We start from the raw sequence: 22,790 nt of genomic DNA on the forward strand, positions 1-22,790 counted from the left end.
CAGCTAGTGTAGGTGCCTGTTCAGAACACACAGACCCAAGATAGGGCGCAACCCTCCGCCTTTCTTAGGGACAATGAAGTACGGGCTGTAAAACCCGCTGAACACCTCGGCCGGTGGGACGGGCTCGATCGCTCCCTTCACCAGAAGGGAGGCGACCTCCGCCCGAAGTACGGGGGCATCCCTGCCTCTGCCTGAGGTAAAAGGACGTCCCGGAACTTGGGCGGACGTGTAGCGACTGAATCGCGTAGCCGAGACGGATCGTCTTCCTCAGCCCGCCTGACAGTCTGGGGGCTCCCAGAACTGTGACAGGGGACTAGAGGTTGATCTGCTTCATCGCCCCCGCGGAGGGTGGTTCGATGGCTAGCAGTACGGATTCCTTGCCAGGGGAGGCCCCCCGGGGAGGAGATCGGCTCTGCCATATTTCCTGCCTGGCGACTGCGCAGCTCAACGCACTGTCTGACTGAGAGTGCTGAGGGCTGGTGTTTATACTCGACATTGCGCTTTGCCATGACGCAACGTCGAGTTTGCCGTTCACCGTCGTGCAGAGGGTGAGAGCGGCTGAGGTAACCCAGAGAGAGAGGAAACTCTCCTTTTTGAGAGTAAGTGGGCGCCAGCCCCCCAGAGGGGGCCAGCAGATGGAGGGACGGGGCAGGAACCGTCCCTATCCGACCTACCAGCGCTGTGGCTGGGGTCGGGCCCAATGGTAGCCTCGATCCCCCTGAGGTGATCCCATGACAGCCGCTGCCCGCGGCTGCTGATGGGGCGATGGTCTCCTCTTCGCTGTCTCCTCCAGGTCACTGGAGGGCGTTGAAGAGGACCAGGGCTGCTGGGAAGCAGACAGTGCACGGGACTCGACGGCCGAGGCGGCCGAGTTGCGGCACGGAGGACTGCTTTTTACTGTCGAGAACCCTCCACAGTAACACCAACCAGCCCCCCCTTGCGAGACGGGTACGTCGAGAAAGCGGACCTTCTCAGCGTTACTCATCTGCGCAAGTATCGGCCAGAGGAGTTCCTCATGGACCACAAGTGTGGACATCGTCCGACCCAGGGCCCCCGTGGTCACCTTGGTCGCCCGTAGAGCGAGGTCGGTGACGGCGCGGAGTTCCTGCATAAGCGCTGGGTCGGTCTTACCCTCGTGGAGCTCTCTCAACGCCCTGGCCTGGCAGGAGCCATAGCGTGGAGAGAGGAGGCAGCTTGGTCCGCCGCAATGTAAGCTCTCGACACCAGAGATGCCGAGACACCACATGCTTTGGACGGGAGTCTAGGTCGAGCCCCCCCAGGTGGCCGCCACCTACGGGCACGAGTGCACCGCGGCGGCAAACTCCACCTGGGGGACACCGACGCATCCTCCAGCTGTCTCAACCTCGAGGGAAGAGAGGGTGACAGAACTTTGTTTGACGTGAAACGTGCCGGAAGGGGCGTTCCAGGTCTTGCAAAGTTCCTCATGCACTTCCGGTAAACACGGCACTGGGGGCGGGCGCGGCTTGGAGCCGCGCTCAAACCCGAGGCGCCATGTAGCCAGCCGCGAACGCCGGGAGAGGCAGTGCGGGCACTGCAACCCAACACTCACGGCGGCCCGGGAAAGCATGGCCGACATCTCGACATCCGCTTTTTCCTGGGCTCGACCCCCCGAGGGAGGGAGCCCGAAGAATCGTCGGAGTCGGATGGCAGTACGTCACCCCCCGATGCTGCAAGAGACCTCTCATCATCACGCATCGTGTCCGAATACGTGATTGAGGAATAAGACGGCGGACCGTCTTTTTTGGGGAACGGTCAGACGAGCGAAACGAGGTGTGAACGGTCCGTGAGCCGTGGCTGGCGGATTATCGCTCACAGTAATCCTCTTCTCACCCTCGCTGCTTGCCATAGCGGACGGCAGGGCCGTAGTCCTGCCGCCACGGAACGGGGAGCAAACGAGGTGGTGGCTGAGTCCCGGGGAACACAGCCACCTGTGACGCAACGTCTGAATCGTCACCACCCGCAGTGCGGGCAGGACGTATCCACAACGTCTGCCCCAGCGTACTGGAAGCAGGCATTGTGTCCGTCCCCCTCCTCGATGAGTGTGTTGCACCCATGAGAACAGCGGGACAAGCCACGCTGGAGAAATTTGCTCTTTTAGAAAAGGAAATTTGCTCGAACACCTCCGGAACTGCCGAGACGCCCAGGGGAGAGTCACTGCAGGAAGGGACCGTCCGCTGTCCACGTCGTAGATTCCAACAGAAAGAATGATCACCCAGATCGTAGAGAAGCTCATCAGATGCGTAGGCTCTGAAGAACAAAAGGTGAATGAATGAGCACGCCGGCTTCCCTCTTATACCCGGACATCCGGGGAGGAGCCCGGCATGCAAATTTCATTCGCCAATTTTCATTGGCCTTTTCTAAATACTCAGAAGATGATAGGTTCTCAAGACAAACCCCATTCTGTCGGTTCGACACAACGTCGAGAGACCGACAGAAAGGGAAACAGCAACTCATCTAAACTATATAATAACAAACAAATGTAGCTATGAGAATTATGCTGTGACTAAATCCACAATACTTCAAAACTGGAATGTTTTAACGTCTCCAAATTAGTTGCCCTTTGTAAGAATAAACTCCTGGCATTTAATCAGTCAACATCTTGAGGTTTCACACTGAGAAGCTTTTTAAACAGTATTGAAGGAGTTCCCATCTCCTCATGGCTCTGATGAAAATGAAAATTTTTATGAAAATTTTCTTCATATGTTTAAATATTGTTTTTGTTTTGTAATGAAAATAATATGTTTTGAGTATGACACCATCTCAGAAAGGGTTTTAAGCTCAGAAAAACATTTAAAAGTGACCCTCAAACCTTTAGAACAGTGAAGTATATGACCCCATGCCGTCTACAGGAAGTTTAGGATCACATTGAAAGTTTTGCTGAAAAAAAAGGTCTCTGTGTAACCAGCAGGTCAGTGTAGAGTTTCTTCGCTTTCTATGAACCAAACAAAATATTTCTTGAAAAATGTTTGGGCAAAATACCAAATACACTACTAAGCAATGGAATTTACAATAATGAGCATTACCCACACCAAAACCTGTTTTCACAAAACTGAAACAAAAGAATAAACTGAAAAAGTGTATTTATATACAATGGTATATAGAGCTGTGGCCTAGTAATGCACAGTAGTCACTGCAAAAACTCCTCCAAAAAAACCTATAATAACATGCAAACTACATTTAAGTTGAATGATTTGTTATTTATGGCAGTATAAAAATATCATATAAATGTTCTCTTTGAAAGAGTTAAAGCATTAAAGTAAAAGCACAGATGGCGAACTAGACGTTGGCGTGGGTCTTATTTGAAAGATAAATACTAAAGATAAATAACTTTGAAATAATTATCCTCACAAATGTATTCTAATTAGTTTCATAATCTACATAAAGAAGCACTCTATAAAAAGTAAGCGAGTGTCAATTTTATCTGAGCATTTATATTCATTTCTATAATAAGACGTCTTTTGTACTTACAGCCAACATGACAAATGCTGTTGCTATGGTGTTTGCTCTTTATTGTCACATCACTTGAAAATATTTGTGACCATATTTGTGACCATTTGAAATTCAATGACCGTCAATGCTTGACAATTTCAGACACTGGATATACAGTAAGTCATTTTCACACAATACACAGTGTGCCTACAGTGTATTTATTTACCCATCAAAGTACTAAGTAATGCATAGAATCTGTAGATTAATAGATGGGATCTGTTTGGTCGCATGGCTGACAAAAGAAGATGTTTTGTTAACGGGACCCCATTCACTTACATTGGTTTTGTGTCCATACAATAGAAGTGAATGCAGTCCAGCGCTGTTCGATTACCAACTTTCTTCAAAATATCTTCTTTTGTGTTCTGTTGAAGAAAAAAGTCATAAAGATTTGAAATGACAAGAGGGTGGGTAAATGATGACAGAATCAATTTTCGGTGAACTCTCACTTTGAGCATAGCATTTGCATATGTTTCACATTGCATGTTCATGCAAACACTTCTTCAGTTAACTTGATTCTCAGTTTTATAGTGTCTTTCTGTTATATCTGAGGTAAAGTGGGACAGTGAAGATACTGAAGCATGGCATGATGGTATGAGTATGGTATGATGACGTAAGAGCGTTTGTGGTTGAGCTGGTCGATGCCGAGAAATTCCTTACAGCTGGGTGAATTCCCTCTTCTAAATATAGACGAGCACCTTGCGAAATGAAGACAGCTGCTGGGCGCTGAGGTTCTGCATGGTAGAAAGGGCTTGCTGGGTGTACGATGTGCATTATGTGCGATGATAAAGATCATCGAAAAAATCCACACAGCCTACTGTACACTGTAAAAAAATATGTCGAAATTACAGTATTACTGGCAGCAGTTTGCCAGTAACTTACTGTAGATTTACATTTATGTAATTTACTGGCAACAGTTTGTTCAAAGATAAATGAACATTAAACATTAACAAGTCTTTATCTTTACAGAAAAAAAACTATAAAATAACAGCCTCATGCAAAGCATTCTGGGAACCAAAAACAGAAAAAGGTTTATGTGGATTTCTGGTTCCCAGAATGCTTTGCATGAGGCTGTTATTTTATCGTTTTTCTCTGTAAAGATAAAGATAAACTAGCTGCATAACTAGCCTACAGCTAAAATATTTTAATTGTATTAATTAAGCCCTGTTGTGTCATGGTTCTTCCCCATCTTGTCTTGCTTTTCTAGATCTAGTGGCAGAACAATGACAGAACCTCTTGTTTCATGTGGAGAGGGGCATTTTGGCACTGATTGCCTTCCATACTCTCCAGGTCTGTCATTGTTCCTGCCCTCTTGTTTCCTCGTTAGTGATAATTATTAGTTCATGCCCCGCACCTGTCCCCTCTTGATTTTGATCCCTTATAATGCCCTTGTGTATTCTGTCCTGTGCTGGTTCATTGTCACTTGTTTCATGTGGGTGAGTTCTTCTGAGTCTTGTTAGTGTAGTGTAGTGTAGTGTAGTGTAGTGTAGTGTAGTGTAGTGTAGTGTAGTGTAGTGTAGTGTAGTGTAGTGTAGTGTAGTGTTTTTGCAATATATGGTAAATGTTTTTTTTTTTGTCCTGTCTAGTTTAGTTAGTCCGTGTTCCTGTTTATCTGTTATGTTTATATCTTGTTATTTTACTCCCTTATGGGTTTTTGTTTTGTTTTATAATTAAAAGTCTGTGTTAACCCTTTACCCGCTGTCTGCGTGTGGGTCCTCTGTCCTTGCACCTCACTGTTCATGACATGTTGAACTTATGCTGTAATATGATGAAATAACTAACTCACTGAGTATGATAGGGACTCTTTATCACGATGGTGTTTTGTTTATAAAATTATTTATAACATGGATAATGTCCTGGATGTCAATAACACAAAATGTTCAGTAAAATATGTGACAAAAAAAACTGTAGCTCATTTTAGCCTCCTACCTTATTGGTTATTATTAAATATACATGTATAAAACAGATTCAGAATACTAAATGTTTTTTTTGTGATAAATCACAGTTATGACCTTTTTCACCAAGCTATATTTGGTATCTTTGCAGAGCACAACAAAAATGCTACTGTCTATATGTCAGGCATTATATCGTCTAGCAGAGTGATGGAATTAACATATGTGCCTTTTATTATGTCGTAACTGTTTTGTACAAGCAACAAGGCACTTGATGCTGTGCTATAGTCAAGGCTGAGGAGAATACAGCACCGCTTTTTGAACCTTATTGCTTTATTACTGCACATAGAGAAGCAGTAAACAAAAGTATAACCAGTCTCTACCACAATTTAGAACAAGTTGTCAATAGGGATAATCATATCTCTTTTGAAGTATGAGCCCACACAAAATATCTTTTTATCCCTCGGTTTGTGATTCTACTCAATTCTGTGTCACTTATAGCTATACAACCTACTCCGGTTGGCCATTCATGTAATAGCTCTAATAGCAACTAACATTCACCATTACTAAATAAAAGTGGGCTTTAAATATTGTTGGACTTTAAAGGCAGTCCTGCATGTTCAAAAATTTGTACTGAGACGTTCTTCAAAATCGATTAGAAGTTTATTATCAGATGTAAAAAGGAGTAACAAAGCTTTGGGTTGTCAGACGACCTCCGAAAAACCAACAACCCAAAATATTCAAATACACCCATATTTATAAAGTATGTGACGTCGCTCGTATCTTCTGACTCCTCCTCTGCTTTTTGCTCCCTTTCCACCAATCACCGTGAAGTCCTTTTTCTTAGTTCCTGTAAAATAACATTTCAAAACGTATATCCTGTGGTCAATCGCCAGTCCTGAGGAATGTTCTCCAGGACAGTTTCTTTTTGGGGAGCGGTCTCCTAAAAACAGTTCCCTGTGGCCGGACAACATACCAACATTCTTAACATTCTTTTAGTAAAAAGAAAACACTTAATCATCTAATGTTTTTAATTATATAGCGTTGTTTCTTAATCCTATGATTCATTAAAACACATCACAACTCATGATTATACTTAGAACATATGCAGTGGATTGATTCATAACATTTATTTTTCTTTGTGACTCTTTATATGTGTGTGTGTTTATCTAGATAATTTACGACTCCAACCCCCAACTTTCTCTGTTTTCTTTGTTTGCCCCAGTAACTTTCCACTGAGTGAAATAGAAAGCACATGACCAAAACACACAGCTTAATGAAACAAATGAAAGAAAACACTTATTGATTATATTGATATTTAAATCATACTTTTATCTAAAAAATATTCCCACAATTCCCTCTCTTGACCTCGAAAGAGGTCACACAAAATCCTAAATCAAATGTATATGATGTGCTACTCCCTTTTGTGTATTCTATCTCTATTCCTCCATATTTCAGTAAGCACTTGTCTGTTGATGTTATTGACCTTCTATGTATAGTTCGCGGTGTGGTGCTATTACCTTCCTTACTTTTTTGTATTCCAAAAATTATCCCTACGATGGTCCCTGCAATTATCCCTAACACACAACAACTTCCAATTTTCCCACAGTTTCATTTTGTTGCTGTTATATTCACCCTCTCTAGTAATATCTTGTTATCTTTACAACATCAACACTTCTTAAAAACTTAATACCTTAAAACCTGTAAGAAAACACTTCTTAAAAATACACTGTTAAACCTGAAAATTGAAAAACATTGAAAAACACTCAAAATCACACAATAATGAAAACTTGATTATAAGGAATAAATGGTTATTTGTATGTCCACGTCCGTGAACACTTCACTCAGAATCTTTTGTACTTTCTTGAAGTCTAGTTTATCTAGACCACACCCCAGCCGGGGTACTGAGACTGTTTTTACTCTGTTATCCACACACCAATCTCTCATGTGTTTTAGGCTTTCTGTGAAACAGTCATATGTTGGTAAATCAGTGTATTGTTCTTTGGTTATTAGGTGAAAAATAATTCTGCCGTCTTCTTCTTTAGTCACTGCACATTCACCTGGTTGTTTATTTTGATCAATTACTTTCTGTGTACCGTATCGTTGTTTGAACTGTTTAGCTATACCTGCTCCGTATGCACAGTCAGCACTTACACAGTGAGCCAATGGTTCTGTGTGTGGACTTGTGAAAATGTCACCTGTTTTGTGTATAATTTGGAGCTGTTGGTGTTGTTCAATAGCAATTTCAGTGTCTGTGTTACCGTTCCCACTCTGTGTATCCTCCCTCTCTTGGACCTGAGTCCTCAGGTCCAAACCAGTGTCAGCAAGAGACCTAGAAGGGGGGTCACAAGCTACACAGGATGTTAAATGGAACCAAGTGTCTCCTTTGCCTTGGAGTTGCACACAATGTGAGGTGCGAGCTGTCACACGTATAGGTTGAGACCACCGTGGTTCATTCCACTTTCTGCGGAATTTTCTGATCCTGACCCAGTCTGTTGTGACTGGTGATGGCAGTTCCTCGGGTTGCGCTGGTACAGGAGTCACCTGATGGGAAAAGGTTCGAATCAGAGCTGTTAGTTTATCAAAATACACAGTATGTGACAATGGCTGCACTGTGTCCTCTCTCAACGCCGTGGTTGGTCCTGGAAATTGACGACCTGTAAGCAATTCAAAAGGTGTAAAGCCTGAGATCCTGTTGACAGAAGAACGAATAGACATGAGAGCAATGGGTAAAGCTGACAGCCAGTTCAATTTAGTCTGTGCACAGATTTTAGCCAATTTTAGTTTAATTGTCAGGTTTAAACGTTCAACCTTACCTTGGCTGGCCGCATGGTAAACTGCACCATACGCATGTGTTAGGCCTAGAGCCTGTTCAACAATTTTCAAATGTTCATTTTTAAAATGGGTGGCATTGTCAGATCTGATACGTCGTGGGAACCCATAATGTGGAATGTAATGGTTGATTAGACACTTTATCACGGCCGTACTGTCCTCTCGGCCGACAGGATATGCTTCTGGCCAACCAGTGAAATAATCAACAATCACCAAAACATAGCGTTTGCCATGTACTCGTGTAATCATGTCTGTGAAGTCAATCACAATTTCTTCCCCTGGACCAGATGTCAAAGGGAAACACCCCCGTTTGGGTTTGATGCTAGGTTTTACATTGTGTTCCTGACAGATACAACAACTCGTCACATGACCTGACACCATGGATTGCAAAAATGGATGCCACCAATGTTCGAGAGCTCTCATCATTTGTTTGTCACTGACATGGCTTACCCCATGGGCTTGTGTTAACATTGAACCGGTCAGAGAGACAGGCAATGCCGGACGTCCGTCTGGCGCTTGCCATAGACCATCACTAGCACAGATGCCTCCATGCTGTGACCAGACTGATTGTTCTTCAGGGGCAGATTTCTGTTGTTCTTTGACCAAATATTCTCGAGTGAAACGAGGCAAAAGATCACTACAGGCTCTATCTGATCTTACCACCTGCTGAGTTGCAACATAGCCAGCTTCAGTTTTGGCAGCTAGATCAGCTGCATTGTTACCATCAGTGATAGGGGAATCATTTTTGGAATGTCCTGGACATTTAATAACTGCTACCTCTTTGGGTATCATCAGAGCCTCTAAAAGGTCTCTGGCTTCGCATGCATGCTTGATTGGTCGACCTGAGGATGTGATAAAACCACACCTCTGCCATAAGGGCAATTCCACGTGGACAGCTGTTACAACATATGCTGAATCGGAATATATGTTCACACGGGTCTCACCAGCGTAGTACAGGGCTCTTGTCACTGCTATCATCTCTGCTCTCTGTGCTGACTGTTTTCCTTCTAACTTCCCTGCATTCCTTGTCACTAATGAGCTTCCCACTTGTTCAACTACTGCATATGCTGCCTTCAGGCTCCCATCCTCTGCTCTGAAACAACAACCATCTGTGAACAATGTCATAACTGGCGGTGGGGTTGTCAATGGCACCGCAGACAGATCTTCTCTTACTTTGGATGCTCTCTCGGTGATGGGTGCACAATCGTGTGGCTGTCCATCTCCCATCAGATCAGCCATATTAATGCCTTTATGTGTGTATGTGAAATTGGGACTGGTCAAAATCTTAGCTATTCTTCTCTGTCTCAGTGGTGAAAATGTGAATGATGCTGAATTTACGAATGACATGATGGAGTGTGTGGTGAGTATTGTCAGTGGGTGGCCCATTACAATGTGTGATGTTTTATGCACAACTTTAGCTAAACCCGCTGCAAATCGAGAACAAAGTGGTTGTCTTTGTTCTACACAGTCTAACAACACACTCGCATACATCAACACTTTTCTTCTGCCCTGGTCTTTCTGAAACAGGACACCATGTGCGCTGGAGCCAGATTCTGAGGCATCCAGGAAAAAAGGTAACTCATAATTGGCACAATTCAGGTGTGCGGCATGAGCTAGCTGTGTCTTGAGGTCAATGAACGTCCGTTCAGCCTCTTGTGTCCACTGAAGTTCTGCTTTCAGATTTTTCATGCCATGCTCTTTGATCAACTGTCTGAGTGGTGTGGTCAGTGAAACATACATAGGGATATAGTGCCTACTGAATCCTGTGAGGCCTAAAAATGACAACATGTCTTTCACTGTGGTTGGCTTAGGATGGCTGAGTATACCCTGTCTTTGTGTCCCTGTCAAAGTTGATCCCTGTGCCGTGATCAGTCGACCTAAAAATGTAACACAAGGTCTGCACACCTGCAGTTTGTCCTTGCTTACCTTGAAACCAGACTTGTGCAACTGAAGCAACACAACTCTGGTAGCCTCCAAGCACGCCTTTTCAGTTGTGGCTGCCAAGAGTAGGTCGTCAACATACATGATCATGACACAGTTCTCAGGTAAGCTACAGTCCTGTAGCTGTTGTTTTAAAACATGATTAAAAATTCCTGGTGACAAAATAAACCCTTGTGGTAGTCTGTTGTAAGAATACTGGCATCCCCTGTATGTAAAAGCCAAACATGCTTTGCAATCCTCTGCGATTGGAATACAGAAGAAAGCGTTTGCCAAATCGATGCATGTAAACCATTGGTGCGCTGGTGTCAATGTGGACAGCGCAATATATGGGTTTGGCACTGTCATTGTAGGTGTTGCTACAATGGAGTTGATGTTTCGTAAATCATGTACCAATCTGTATTTGTTAGTGCCTGGTTTTGGCACAGGAAAAATTGGTGTGTTCCAATTAGACCTATAAGGGGTTATCACTCCCTTGTCAATCAGTCCAGAAACAGTGGTGGCTACACCTTCTTCTGCTTCTGGTTTGTTGCGGTACTGAGGGACCCAAATAGGTGTGGTGGTGGTTAATTTAAAGCTAACAGGTTTGATGTTACAAAACCCTACATCTGTTGGTCCTTGAGACCATAGATTATCTGGCAATGTGTCAATCATTTTTTCTGCTCCGTCAGCGTCTGTCTGCTCCCTACCATGGCTTCTAGAGATCTGTTTATGTGTCAACACCCCTGTGTCTTCTGTTTGGTCTTGCACCCAATATGCTTTTTGTGTCTCGGAATACAGGATACCCCAAGTTTCTGTGGGTTTCCAATCATTAGCTGCCAACAGCCTCTTAGTCATGTTGCCTAGCTCCCTAGCTTCATGTTTCGGATGTAATGCTACAGAGACGTGTGGTGCAGCTGTATCAGACATTTCATACCATTTCATCTGCTCTTCTGTCAGTAAAATTGGTGTCACTACTCCCTCTTTTCCTATCATGAGACCAGATCCCCTTATCACCCATTTGCTGTCTTCTATTTCCTGAAATAGATCTTGGTATTGTGTGGTGTCATCCCTGTCATAAAACAATGTGCAATGTAAGGGGTCTATTGGTGGCAGAAAAATATCTATATTTGTTATCCATTGGCGATGTTCATTATACCTAGATACAATACTATTAGTGGCTACACTGGAATCTAGCTCAACCCAATATATATCAGCATCTTCTAACTCACCACACGATGTTAACATCCACTGACTGTCTGTGGTGTGACCTGAAAGAGAACAATTTGTTTCTGAACCATCTGGAAATTTCACTATCACTCCCTCGGGTGAACATAAAATGCTGGCTCCTAATTTGATTAATAGATCTCTGCCTAAAAGGGGGATGGGAGCATTACAAGAGTACAGGAATGAGTGTGTCAATATTTGTTTGTCAATTTTTACTTTCAGCAATTTTGTCATAGGCCATTTTTCTACCTCACCAGAGAACCCTATTACTCCTACTGTGCGATTTGTCAGATCGCTATTGTCAATCGTGCCCTTTGTTACAGTAGAGTATGTGGCCCCGGTATCCACCAGAGCCTTTAGTGGTTGATCACTTACCACTATTTCCATGAGAGGTTCAGCCATTCCTCTCATGGTGGTTCTCTGTGGGCCCCTTCAACATCCCTCCGCCCCACCCTCCGGGCCCCATGTTGGGTGCACAGGCGCCTGTAGGTTGGAAGGTGACGGGAAGTGTTGCCCCGGGTTGTGTGGGGTTTGTGGTCCCCTGCCACGACCACCGGCGCCACCTCTTCGGGGACCCCATCCCCCCGCAGGTGGACCGTTACTCTGGCCTTGACTCTGTGCTGATTTTTGTGGACAATTTCTCGCCCAATGTCCATACCCACCACACTCAAAACACTGGTCCCTCTCAAACCCTCCCCTCCCTCTTTCCGGCTGCCCTCGTCCATTTCCTCTCCAGGGGGGTCCCTGCCTACGGTTTGGTCCTTGGGCATAATGTGGGTTGCTATATGGATGGTGGTGTGTCGGTCCTCCAAAAGGAGAACCACTGTAAGGGGGTCCTTGATATGGGTCTATGGGTTGGGGTGCATTGGGAGTATGTTGTGGCATTTGCTTGGCCTTTTTGGTTGTCCCTTCACTTTTGGCTTTTTCTAATTGCAATTTTAACAACTGGGTTTTAACTCTTTCTAGTTCCTCTTCCTCTTTATTGGCTCTTTCCACTGCTCTGTCTGTGTGGTGCACTAAATGTCTTTCCCATACCTCGTTACTTGCCACTGGGATATCTGGGTTATTCTCCATTGCTTGTTTTACTCCATTTGGAGCTCCTGTCATTACTGCTGCTCTAAATATGTCTCGTGTCACAGGGTTGTTTAAACTGTTTTCCTCCACCATTTGTTCCCACTCAGCAGCACAACGGAAATAATAAGCCGCTCCAGTCTCACCTGGCTTAATGCGGAATTTTATATTCTGGTACACCGTTGGTGGCACAGGATATAGTCGACGAAGAGTTTGGCTTACAACAGTACTTACTCTGGTAAATGGTATCTCATTTGCAACATACATAGTATTTGCATCGAGCTCTAAATTTTGCATTTGTGAGGCTGTCAGTATCTGACCCAACAGGCATCTCAAATCACCCAAAGCCAAATCAGTGCCATGGCTGAGTGCTGTCAGCTTACTCAACCATCTGCTGCCTCCTGAGGTAATGGGTGGCAATTTACTCGCTATTGCTGTCATGTCACTGTGTGACCAAGGTTGGTACTGTGAATTCCCTCCTGGTCTGTGTATTAATGGTGCTTGCATTTGAGGTACCTGTAGTTGACGACTTGGGTCATAGTTCAGGTAATGTTCCCTTTCCTCCTTCTCTTCCTCATGGTCTGGGTGCCCTGGCTGTTTCCTGCTCCTTAACCTATGGGCTATTGGCTCACCCAGTGTCATTTTCCCTGCAAATTGAACTGGTATTGGCCCTGTTAGCATATCGGTCCCTGCTTGTGGATTAGGGGTGGATGTATTTATTGGTTTTGCAAATATAATGTCTTCTTCAGTATTCTCATTGTCACCCTTCTCAGACTCTTCCTGTTCATGTCTTGTTCTCTCTACTTCTTCCATAACTCGTCGTGCTTTTACTAATGTGTCTTCCACACCCTTGTTCACTGCAGTTTTTAATTCATCAAATTCCTTGCGTATCCTGTCTATTTCACCAGTCATTTCTCCTACTGCAACATCCATTTCTCCCCCATTTATTGTCATCAATACCTGCTGTTTGTGCTGTTCGTATGAAGGGGGGTTGCTTAGGGTTGGGTATAATGAAGTGGGTTGGTCTTTTCTGGGGGCGGAGCAGAGGATAGTCTTGGTGCTTCCTGTATTCTCTCCATTTCTCATTCTGGCTGCTGAGTTGTTCACTTCCTGTGTTCTCTCTCTACTCTGTGGTTTCTGTGAGCTGAGTGCTGTGGTTGTTAACGCTACTCTAGTCCACATCCTTAATTTCTTTTTTCCTGCATTATACCACTTAACCTTATCTTTCTCTTCAATATGTCTCCGTAACTTACTATGTGCTTTCTTTTCCATTTCTCTAACTTTCGGTGCTAGAGGCATTCTCACTTCTTCTGCATTTTCCCACCCACAATCATCACACAATGCTACCCAACACTTATCAATTTCTTTCTGTCTTTGCTTTCTATCTTTTGGTTCTGTCTGTGCTAAAAGCATATTTGTAACATTTTGCCACTGCACCATTACTGGCGGACACCCATATTCATCGCATTCTTTCTGAAATTCAGCCATTTTATACACAAATTCTATTCACAGTTTGCAAAAATTATACAGTATCTATTTTCACACGGTTAAATCAGTTTTCACATTAATTTTCACATCAACAATTGCATTCACTTTTTCAAACATTCAAACATATAACAGACAATTTTGGAATATTCTTTTATGAGTTCGCCAACTCAAAGGGATTTATTTCACCCTAGCCTTTTTCGTCCCAGACGCGATTACCACAACGCAATTTTCACTTTTAAATATTCTTTTATGAGTTCGCCGACTCAAAGGGATTTATTTCACCCTAGCCTTTTTCGTCCCAGACGCGATTACCACAACGCAGTTTATGAGTTCCAAACTCAAAGGGATTTATTTCACCCTAGCCTTTTTCGTCCCAGACGCGATTACCACAACGCAATTTATGAGTTCCAAACTCAAAGGGATTTATTTCACCCTAGCCTTTTTCGTCCCAGACGCGATTACCACAACGCAGTTTATGAGTTCCAAACTCAAAGGGATTTATTTCACCCTAGCCTTTTTCGTCCCAGACGCGATTACCACAACGCAGTTTATGAGTTCCAAACTCAAAGGGATTTATTTCACCCTAGCCTTTTTCGTCCCAGACGCGATTACCACAACGCAGTTTATGAGTTCCAAACTCAAAGGGATTTATTTCACCCTAGCCTTTTTCGTCCCAGACGCGATTACCACAACGCAGTTTATGAGTTCCAAACTCAAAGGGATTTATTTCACCCTAGCCTTTTTCGTCCCAGACGCGATTACCACAACGCAGTTTATGAGTTCCAAACTCAAAGGGATTTATTTCACCCTAGCCTTTTTCGTCCCAGACGCGATTACCACAACGCAGTTTATGAGTTCCAAACTCAAAGGGATTTATTTCACCCTAGCCTTTTTCGTCCCAGACGCGATTACCACAACGCAGTTTATGAGTTCCAAACTCAAAGGGATTTATTTCACCCTAGCCTTTTTCGTCCCAGACGCGAATACCACAACGCAATTTATGAGTCCCAGACTCATGAGGGATTTACAATACCCTGGCCTTTTTAAATCTGATTTCTCAAACTTCTTTTTTATAATTTACTTGTACTTACTCGGAATGTTCATCAAATTCAACACAGCAATTTAGGTATATTCAATAGCAGAATTTTGAATAAACAGGCTTCTGCTTACCTTTTATTTTTAGGTCGACCTGTGTGTTGAATCTGAATCCGTTCCGAACGAAATTGGCAGAAAATGCCTTCGTCTCTCATCAAATCACGTCTCGTCAAATCACGTCTCGGGGTCACCATTTGTTGGACTTTAAAGGCAGTCCTGCATGCTCAAAAATTTGCACAGAGACGTTCTCCAAAATTAAACAGAAGTTTTATTATCAGATGTAAAAAGGTAACAAAGCTTTGGGTTGTCAGACGATCTCCTCACTCCACCACAAGCCAACAACACAAAATATTCAAAAACACCCATATTTATTAAGTATGTGACGTCGCTCGTATCTTCTGACTCCTCCTCTGCCTTTTAAGGAGTGCTGCTCCCTTTCCACCAATCACCGTGAAGTCCTTTTTCTTAGTTCCTGTAAAATAACATTTCAAAACGTATATCCTGTGGTCAGTCGCCAGTCCTGAGGAATGTTCTCCAGGACAGTTTCTTTTGGGGAGTGGTCTCCTAGAAACAGTTTATTGTGGCCGGACAACATACCAACATTCTTAACATTCTTTTAGTAAAAAGAAAACACTCAATCATCTAATGTTTTTAATTATATAGCGTTGTTTCTTAATCCTATGATTCATTAAAACACATCACAACTCATGATTATACTTAGAACATATGCAATGGATTGATTCATAACATTTATTTTTCTTTGTGACTCTTTATATGTGTGTGTGTTTATCTAGATAATTTACGACTCCAACCCCCAACTTTCTCTGTTTTCTTTGTTTGCCCCAGTAACTTTCTACTGAGTGAAATAGAAAGCACATGACCAAAACACACAGCTTAATGAAACAAATGAAAGAAAACACTTATTGATTATATTGATATTTAAGTCATACTTTTATCTAAAAAATATTCCCACAATATCTGATAAGTTTAATGAATATCTGTTTAGCTGTCCACGTAAAAGAGTTTTAGAATTCATTGAAGTATTGATAAGTCTTCGTCTCACTTTTGTTTGTCATTTATCATGACTGTAATTCTGGTAATACCAAATTTATGACAGTCATTACTTATGTTGAGCCCTGTAATGGTATTTCTTCCTATGAGTGCAATATTGAGACCAACGTGTGTTATATTCCAAGAGTTTGAAAAGACACTTCCATCAGAGAAGAATGCAGAATAAACAGAAATTTTGGAGCGAATCTTAAAGATATATTTTATACGCATGTTGTAAGTTGGTTGGTAAATTGCTTGGAGTGTCTTCAGGAAGAATGTTTGGTCTGGCAAAAAAATCCAACCTAGGCTGGCTTGAGTCAAACCAACACAATCTCACGGCAAAACGTAACTATTTTATGATGTGGCTAATTTGTATTAAAATTAGCTCATTCCTACATTTTTGTACGATTTGCTTTCGCGGCAAGGACTTTAGGTTTAGGAGCGTGGCTAGCGGTGTGGTCTCAGTTTCACCTTTTTGTAATAATCGTACGTTTTTGTACGATTCACAACGTTTTAATTCATACAAAAAAAGCCACTTCGTAAAATAGTTACGAATAACTGTGAGATCAGGATTGACTTTTTAATAAATATTGATAATAATGGATAAAATGACACTAGGTTATTTTCAACCCACAGTTTGGCCAGAAGGGGACGAACCTAACCACTGGCTCAAATGAACCCAGAAAATGTTCATATCTGACCCAACCATGGGTTGAAACAACCCATCACATTCACGAGTTCACCTGTGCAGATAATAAAAATAGCAGGGGTAGTGCGTATTTGGCGTGCTGTCCGGGGAGCGGGCTCCGAGCTCGCCGGTTCCTTCCGAACCCGGTACGCTCTCTCTCCCCCCAATAGGGGCGAGTGCGCCGAGCTCGGAAACGGCCGAACCAAGAACTCACCCCCCGGAATCCTGCTAGATATTCAAGTTCGGGGAGAGGAGCCGGGGAGGTGGAGGGATGTTTAATCCTTTAGAGATGGTTTCAGGTAGGATTCCTGGTCTATTTATGTGCTGGTTAACCAGCCGGTGTTAATTATATGCTCCGGCTTCTCCCGAACTTTGTTAATAAAACATCATTTATTAGCCCAACGGTTGGGTTTGTCCCTTTTGACCCAACCAGTTGAAAATAACCCATTTTTATGGGTTATGATTTATGTCCTGCATATTTTTTGTTTCTGGTTTTTTCTGTGTCATTTTGCTAAATAATTTGTAAAATAAACACTGTATTGTACACCTCATATTTGGTTGGTTTAATCTAAACTGAGAGGGTATTAAAGCAAATATTGTGGAATTATGCCCTCCAGTCATCCCTTCATGGCCACTATACGCAACAATTATGATTATACTGTTATTTATAATATATAGTTACTAATACAGTTATATACTGATAATTATTTCATATTATTTCTATTCAGTTTACAAACAAGAGATTAAAACAAGTGTGGTTTTAATTAATAAAATAATAACATCAACAATAAGTAACATATTATAGACAATAATATTTATTATTAACATTAATATTATTACTACGACTACTACTATATTGATAATATAATAATATCGTTATTGCTAGTTTTGTTATATATGTCACGGCACTGTCAGTGTTAAATCTGTTTTGAATCTCACATGAATTCACAGAGAAGAATTCGCCAAGTGTGGTTTCACTCCGTCGCGCATGCAGGCTGACACACACGTACCTTCACTGACACACGCACGCGCTCTGTTATGGCGAGCAGAGGACGCTGTCTCTGTTATGGACTGACATCAGCTTTGCTTTTCTCGGCGCAATCTTTCGTGATCCTCTACGAATTTCCTCTCGTGAGCGGTGCGCGTCTCCACACACTTCCGTAGGCAGGAGTTTAAAACCGAAAGCTCACCATGAACACAATGAGTAGCTGCGGCTTTCTGAACATGGCGACGACAGGAGATTTTGACCCTCTCAATGCCACTATTCCAGCCACAAAAGTTGAGATCACCGTTTCTTGCAGGTGAGGCAACGCGCCACTCACACCTTTACTCTCAATCCGCTTATAACGTTACACACATTGCGCGGTTTGTTTTTATAGAGCGTTTGGAGAAGACAAAATTACGTATAACTTCCATCGGGCAACACATATACATACTTTTCTGTATTTTCCACAAAAAAATGTGTGTATATGTGATGCATATCGGTGTTATTAAATAGATTTGAATGAATATTATTGATATGTTACTTCCGCCCCATAGTTACTTTCAGAGTTGCCCACTCTTATGCACCAAAACAAACACTTCACACTGCTCTCGCCAGCTGTTAGTCTAAGTTTATTTGTGTACTGGAATAACCGCATATGGTGCTTTTATGGGATGTACCTAAATAAAGAATAAAGAACAAGACCGTTTACAGAGAGCGCAGATATGGTGCTTAATGTTAAGATTACGACTCGTTATGTGTTGGTTATTTCATATGGTTGCACGAACCGCTTTGCACATTTGCATTTAAACTGGGGACTTTCGGTTGAGTTCAGTTGTTTACATACAACATTTGTGTGTGTTTACTTTATAAAACTGTTTTCATGCAGGTTTCGCTATATTTGGTGAGACACTTCCAAATGTGACACCCATGTTATTGTTTAATTCAGTCCAGTTGCTCAACAGCTGTTTATGATAAATGTTGTAGATCTCACGTCATGCTATTACATTGTCATTTATAATAACACATTTTTGTTGTCAAACATAAGCTAGCTATTTATATTTACATCGTTTGTTTAGCAGATGCTGTTTTCCAAACTTACAAAAGAGAGAGGCGTTAGCGTTTGACTAATTTCAGATGTATTCCTATTATAAATCATCTGCATACAATTACTCATCAATTACCAACTCTTTCTCCTACAGAAGGGTTACTTAGTCACAGGCTGTTTGCAGAATGATTTATCTCATACTTCTTAACAGCATGTGTTTTTCGACTTCGCTGGAAAACATGTGATGGCTTTGATAGCGAGTCAGTTCTGTTGTTGTTTTCATATATACATTTTATTCTTTCTGTGTACTTATAATGAATTATTGATGTGTATTAGTTTATGGTGCATCTGGCTTTGCTCGCTTAAACAAATGTGAGTGGGCAGCGGCTGTCTTCTCAGCCATTGTGAAGAGATGTTGTTGACGGTGAATTACTACACTCATTGTCCCCTTGAGCAGGTTTACTCAACAGGGAACACACACACATACGCACAATCTTGGAGCTCCTTTGCAAGACTGCACAGGGTGGGCAGGACCTAAACTGATGCCATGGTTACGATCAGGTGCATTCCTGTACTGTAGGGCCACTTTACCGCTGTCACCATGGTTATCATTGCAGATGAGCTGAGTCACAATAAACCCCATAAACTGGGATAAAAATGAATCGGATGCATATTAATTATGTAAGAATCTTGACTAATGCACGTGTTATTGATATACTGTATCAGAACCTACTTGAACAAAGAAACCTGTTGTTTTAGTCCACATGTCTCAACTCTCAACTCAACTTTATTTATATAGCGCTTTTTGCAATTTTCATTGTTACAAAGCAGCTGTACATAAGACATATTGACTATAAGCAAAACAATTAAAGTTGTACCTGCAAAAACAAGAAAAAGTTGAAAACACAGAAGACAGACATACCCACATACAAAACACTCCACACACACAATATGCACACGTACTAACACACATAGACATAGACACACACACACACACATACACAGACAAGTACGCACACACACACAGACACGCACGCACACACACACGCTCAGTGAGAGCACACATTTAAGATAAAGGAGAGAGAAGCACAGGTCAAATATAACAGACTATAAATTCCTATATGCAATATTAATTAAGTAAAACTTTAAAATTCTAAAGCAGCCCCCCCGGCCAGGCAAATAGTGCAAAAAACAGTATGCAAATGGTGGCGAGGAACCCAAAACTCTAATCGAGAAAAAAAACCTCAGGAGAACCCATTCCCAACCAGGGGATTCCAGTTAGGGCTGGGCGATATGGCAAAAAAGTAAACTCGATAGTTTTTTTCTATATTGATCGATAACGATATTTATTTCGATATATATTTAATTAAAAAACTGTATTTAAAATAATCTATTTTAAATAATAAAAAATAATCTTATTTTTTAATCATGCAAGCATCTTACATACAAGGTTCAATATTTTAATGTGCACACAAACTCACTTTATTACATCTCTAATCTGTACAGGGCAGCGCTGGTTTGTTTCATATGCACCAGCTCATGTTAGCAGATATGTTAACGATGGATATAAAAACGTTTGTGCTTGAGTTTCGAAGTAACGTTAACTCGCTTGCAAGTGCGCCTCAAGTTTGTTTTGTTTAACCGGCGATTGTGAAAATAATAAGACACTTGATAAACCGCGTGATGACAACTCGAGGTTAGTTTCACCTTTGTTTCCGCTTTCAGTAATGTTTTCCTCCTCATGTCGAGTTTTCTTTGCCAAGTGCAGTATGAGATGGACTTTGTATGTTGACGCGCATGCTAAAAGCTGCACGCTGACTGACTGTTGTTGCGTTTATTTCTGCGTTCTGTTAGACTGTAAAATTAATCCATATCGAGTCAAAATGCCAATAGCTTATCATCGTTTTTGAAATACATTCTATCGCGATTCGATATGATATCGTTTATCGGCACAGCCCTAATTCCAGTTCCCCTCTGGCAAAAGCTGCTGCCTCTGCACAAGCTCCAGAGAGCTTGCACAACAGGGCTAAATAAATAAATAAACTTACCAATAAAGTAAATTATAGTTTAAGATTATCATTAATAATCTAATAGCATTTGAAATTTTGTGGTGAAGACGTGTCAGGTGACCGCGTCCTTCTTTATCCAGCTCTATCATCTCAGCTCTTGTCAGGTCGCCGCTTCCCAAGGTGTTAATTATGTTTCGCTGTGACCAGAGTTCAATCTCCATTTGACGGTTTTTTTTTGAGGCAGTGTAATTACCTGAACTTAAAGTGCATGAGGGTGTTAGGTCACTCTAATCGCATATGGTTTGGTAAATGTCTACAGAATATCCACACCAATGGTTTAAGCTAGTTAATAGGGGTGTAACGGTTCAAATTACTCACGGTTCGGTCTGTGTCACGGTTTTAGGGTCACCGTTTCGGTTCGGTTCGATTTGTGCTATGTTCAGGGAAAAGGGACTACTGACAAATAAAAATAAGAACAAATGATCAAGCTACAAGTAACAGCACCAATAAAACAACAGAGCAAAGCAGAAAATTAAATAATATACTGTATATATACACCTTTTAAGGTAGAAATGGATTGTAATCAAATAAAACATAACATTGCATATGTACAAATTAAATAAAGACGAATCATAATTGAAGTTACAGAAGCTATTGAGTCACAAGCAGTGAGTGATTTCCTTGCCTTTTAACAGACAGCAGGAATATGCTGCTGTCGCTTTAAGAGGAATGAAACAGATCCAGTACACTGATACTGTACACATGCGTTGTTTTTCGTCCGTTTCGTCCGTTCACTTAAGACATAACCTACTATGTTTGTTAAGATACTCGACAAGAGGGGCATGTTGATCTACTTCGTGTGTGAATCTGTCCGTTTAAGCGCTTCAAAGACAACTCAATATTTGCGCCATGTCTGAGACTTTCCTTATGCGCGCTTCGGATCTTCTCACAGCGCGCAAGCGAGTTTTCTTGTGCATCATCTTGCACTTAAATGTTTAAATTGGCAAGGCTTGAATGAGTGTAGTTTAAACAGCAACATCTCACCTGCACTCGCGCGCTCACAACACCCGGGTGATGAAAGCATAAATGACTGATCATATTACAGCATACGTCAATCCTATTGAAATTTGTCTACGTTATTTGATTTGTTGTAGGTATTAAATGTGTATCCATCGACAAACATACATTAGCTAAACTTTGTCAGTCTGTTTTATGCATTATAATTTTTAACGAACCATATTATAAATGCGTCGTCAGATTTAAGATGAGCCGTGTGCCGAACCGTTGGTGGAGAACGGTTAGATTATTTACCGAGAACCGTTACACTCCTACTAGTTAAGCCAAGTCTTTTTTAAGAGGCTTGTAATAATAGAAATGACTAAACCTTTTGGTTACACTTTATTTTACAGTGCCCGTTCAGCCACTTGGCAAAATCAGGTCGAGCTTACACGTAATTATGCATAATGTATAGTAAATACTATAGTAAATTCATGTAACATCTAACAAGGGCACCGTAAAATAAAGTGTTACCAACCTTTTTTATTAGGGAAGTACACATACCTGTAGAGACACACGGTTAGTTGACAAGTGACTTGGAAGTGCTTTTTTGGTTTTACAGTATGTGCACTTACAGTGTACTGTACAAACCCCACACAAAACAGGAAACTACATGTACCTAATATGGTTTACGGTTAAGCTCAAGGTTAGTATGTAGTAATTACAAAATGAGAAAGAATGTAGTATGTACCTATAATACACTGTAATATGAAGTACATTCTTTGACTAAAGGAAAGTATGAATTTTAGGTACTATATAGTAAATGCTCTATATTTCTTGTAAATTGTACACCTTTAAGTCGCTTTGGATGTAAATGCATAGGTGCAATTTGCGGGTGGGACGGGTGGGACACGTCCCCGCCACTTTTTGGAAGAAATTAGGAAATGTTTGCGGAAGGTGTGTATTGTTTAGGGGCCATTAACATCTA

The 22,790-nt window shown here is 41.8% G+C and overlaps 2 protein-coding genes across 2 annotated transcripts in view; one reads left to right on the forward strand and one right to left on the reverse strand.

Moving 5' to 3' along the window:
• Window positions 1-6,002: 6,002 nt before the first annotated feature.
• Window positions 6,003-17,346, reverse strand: LOC130547963 (uncharacterized). Its single transcript, XM_057324357.1, has one exon. The coding sequence runs from the start codon at window positions 13,932-13,934 to the stop codon at window positions 11,808-11,810; it is 2,127 nt and encodes a 708-aa protein (XP_057180340.1). The 5' UTR covers window positions 13,935-17,346; the 3' UTR covers window positions 6,003-11,807.
• Window positions 17,057-22,790, forward strand: part of LOC130547499 (copine-8) — a 146,820-nt gene continuing 141,086 nt past the window's right edge. Inside the window, exons 1-2 of the mRNA XM_057323463.1 lie at window positions 17,057-17,066; window positions 18,052-18,068. Of these exons, the coding sequence (XP_057179446.1) occupies window positions 17,057-17,066; window positions 18,052-18,068 (27 nt within the window). The remainder of the gene's footprint in view (window positions 17,067-18,051; window positions 18,069-22,790) is intronic.

Source organism: Triplophysa rosa, linkage group LG24, assembly GCF_024868665.1.
Source record: "Triplophysa rosa linkage group LG24, Trosa_1v2, whole genome shotgun sequence".
NCBI lineage: Eukaryota > Metazoa > Chordata > Actinopteri > Cypriniformes > Nemacheilidae > Triplophysa > Triplophysa rosa.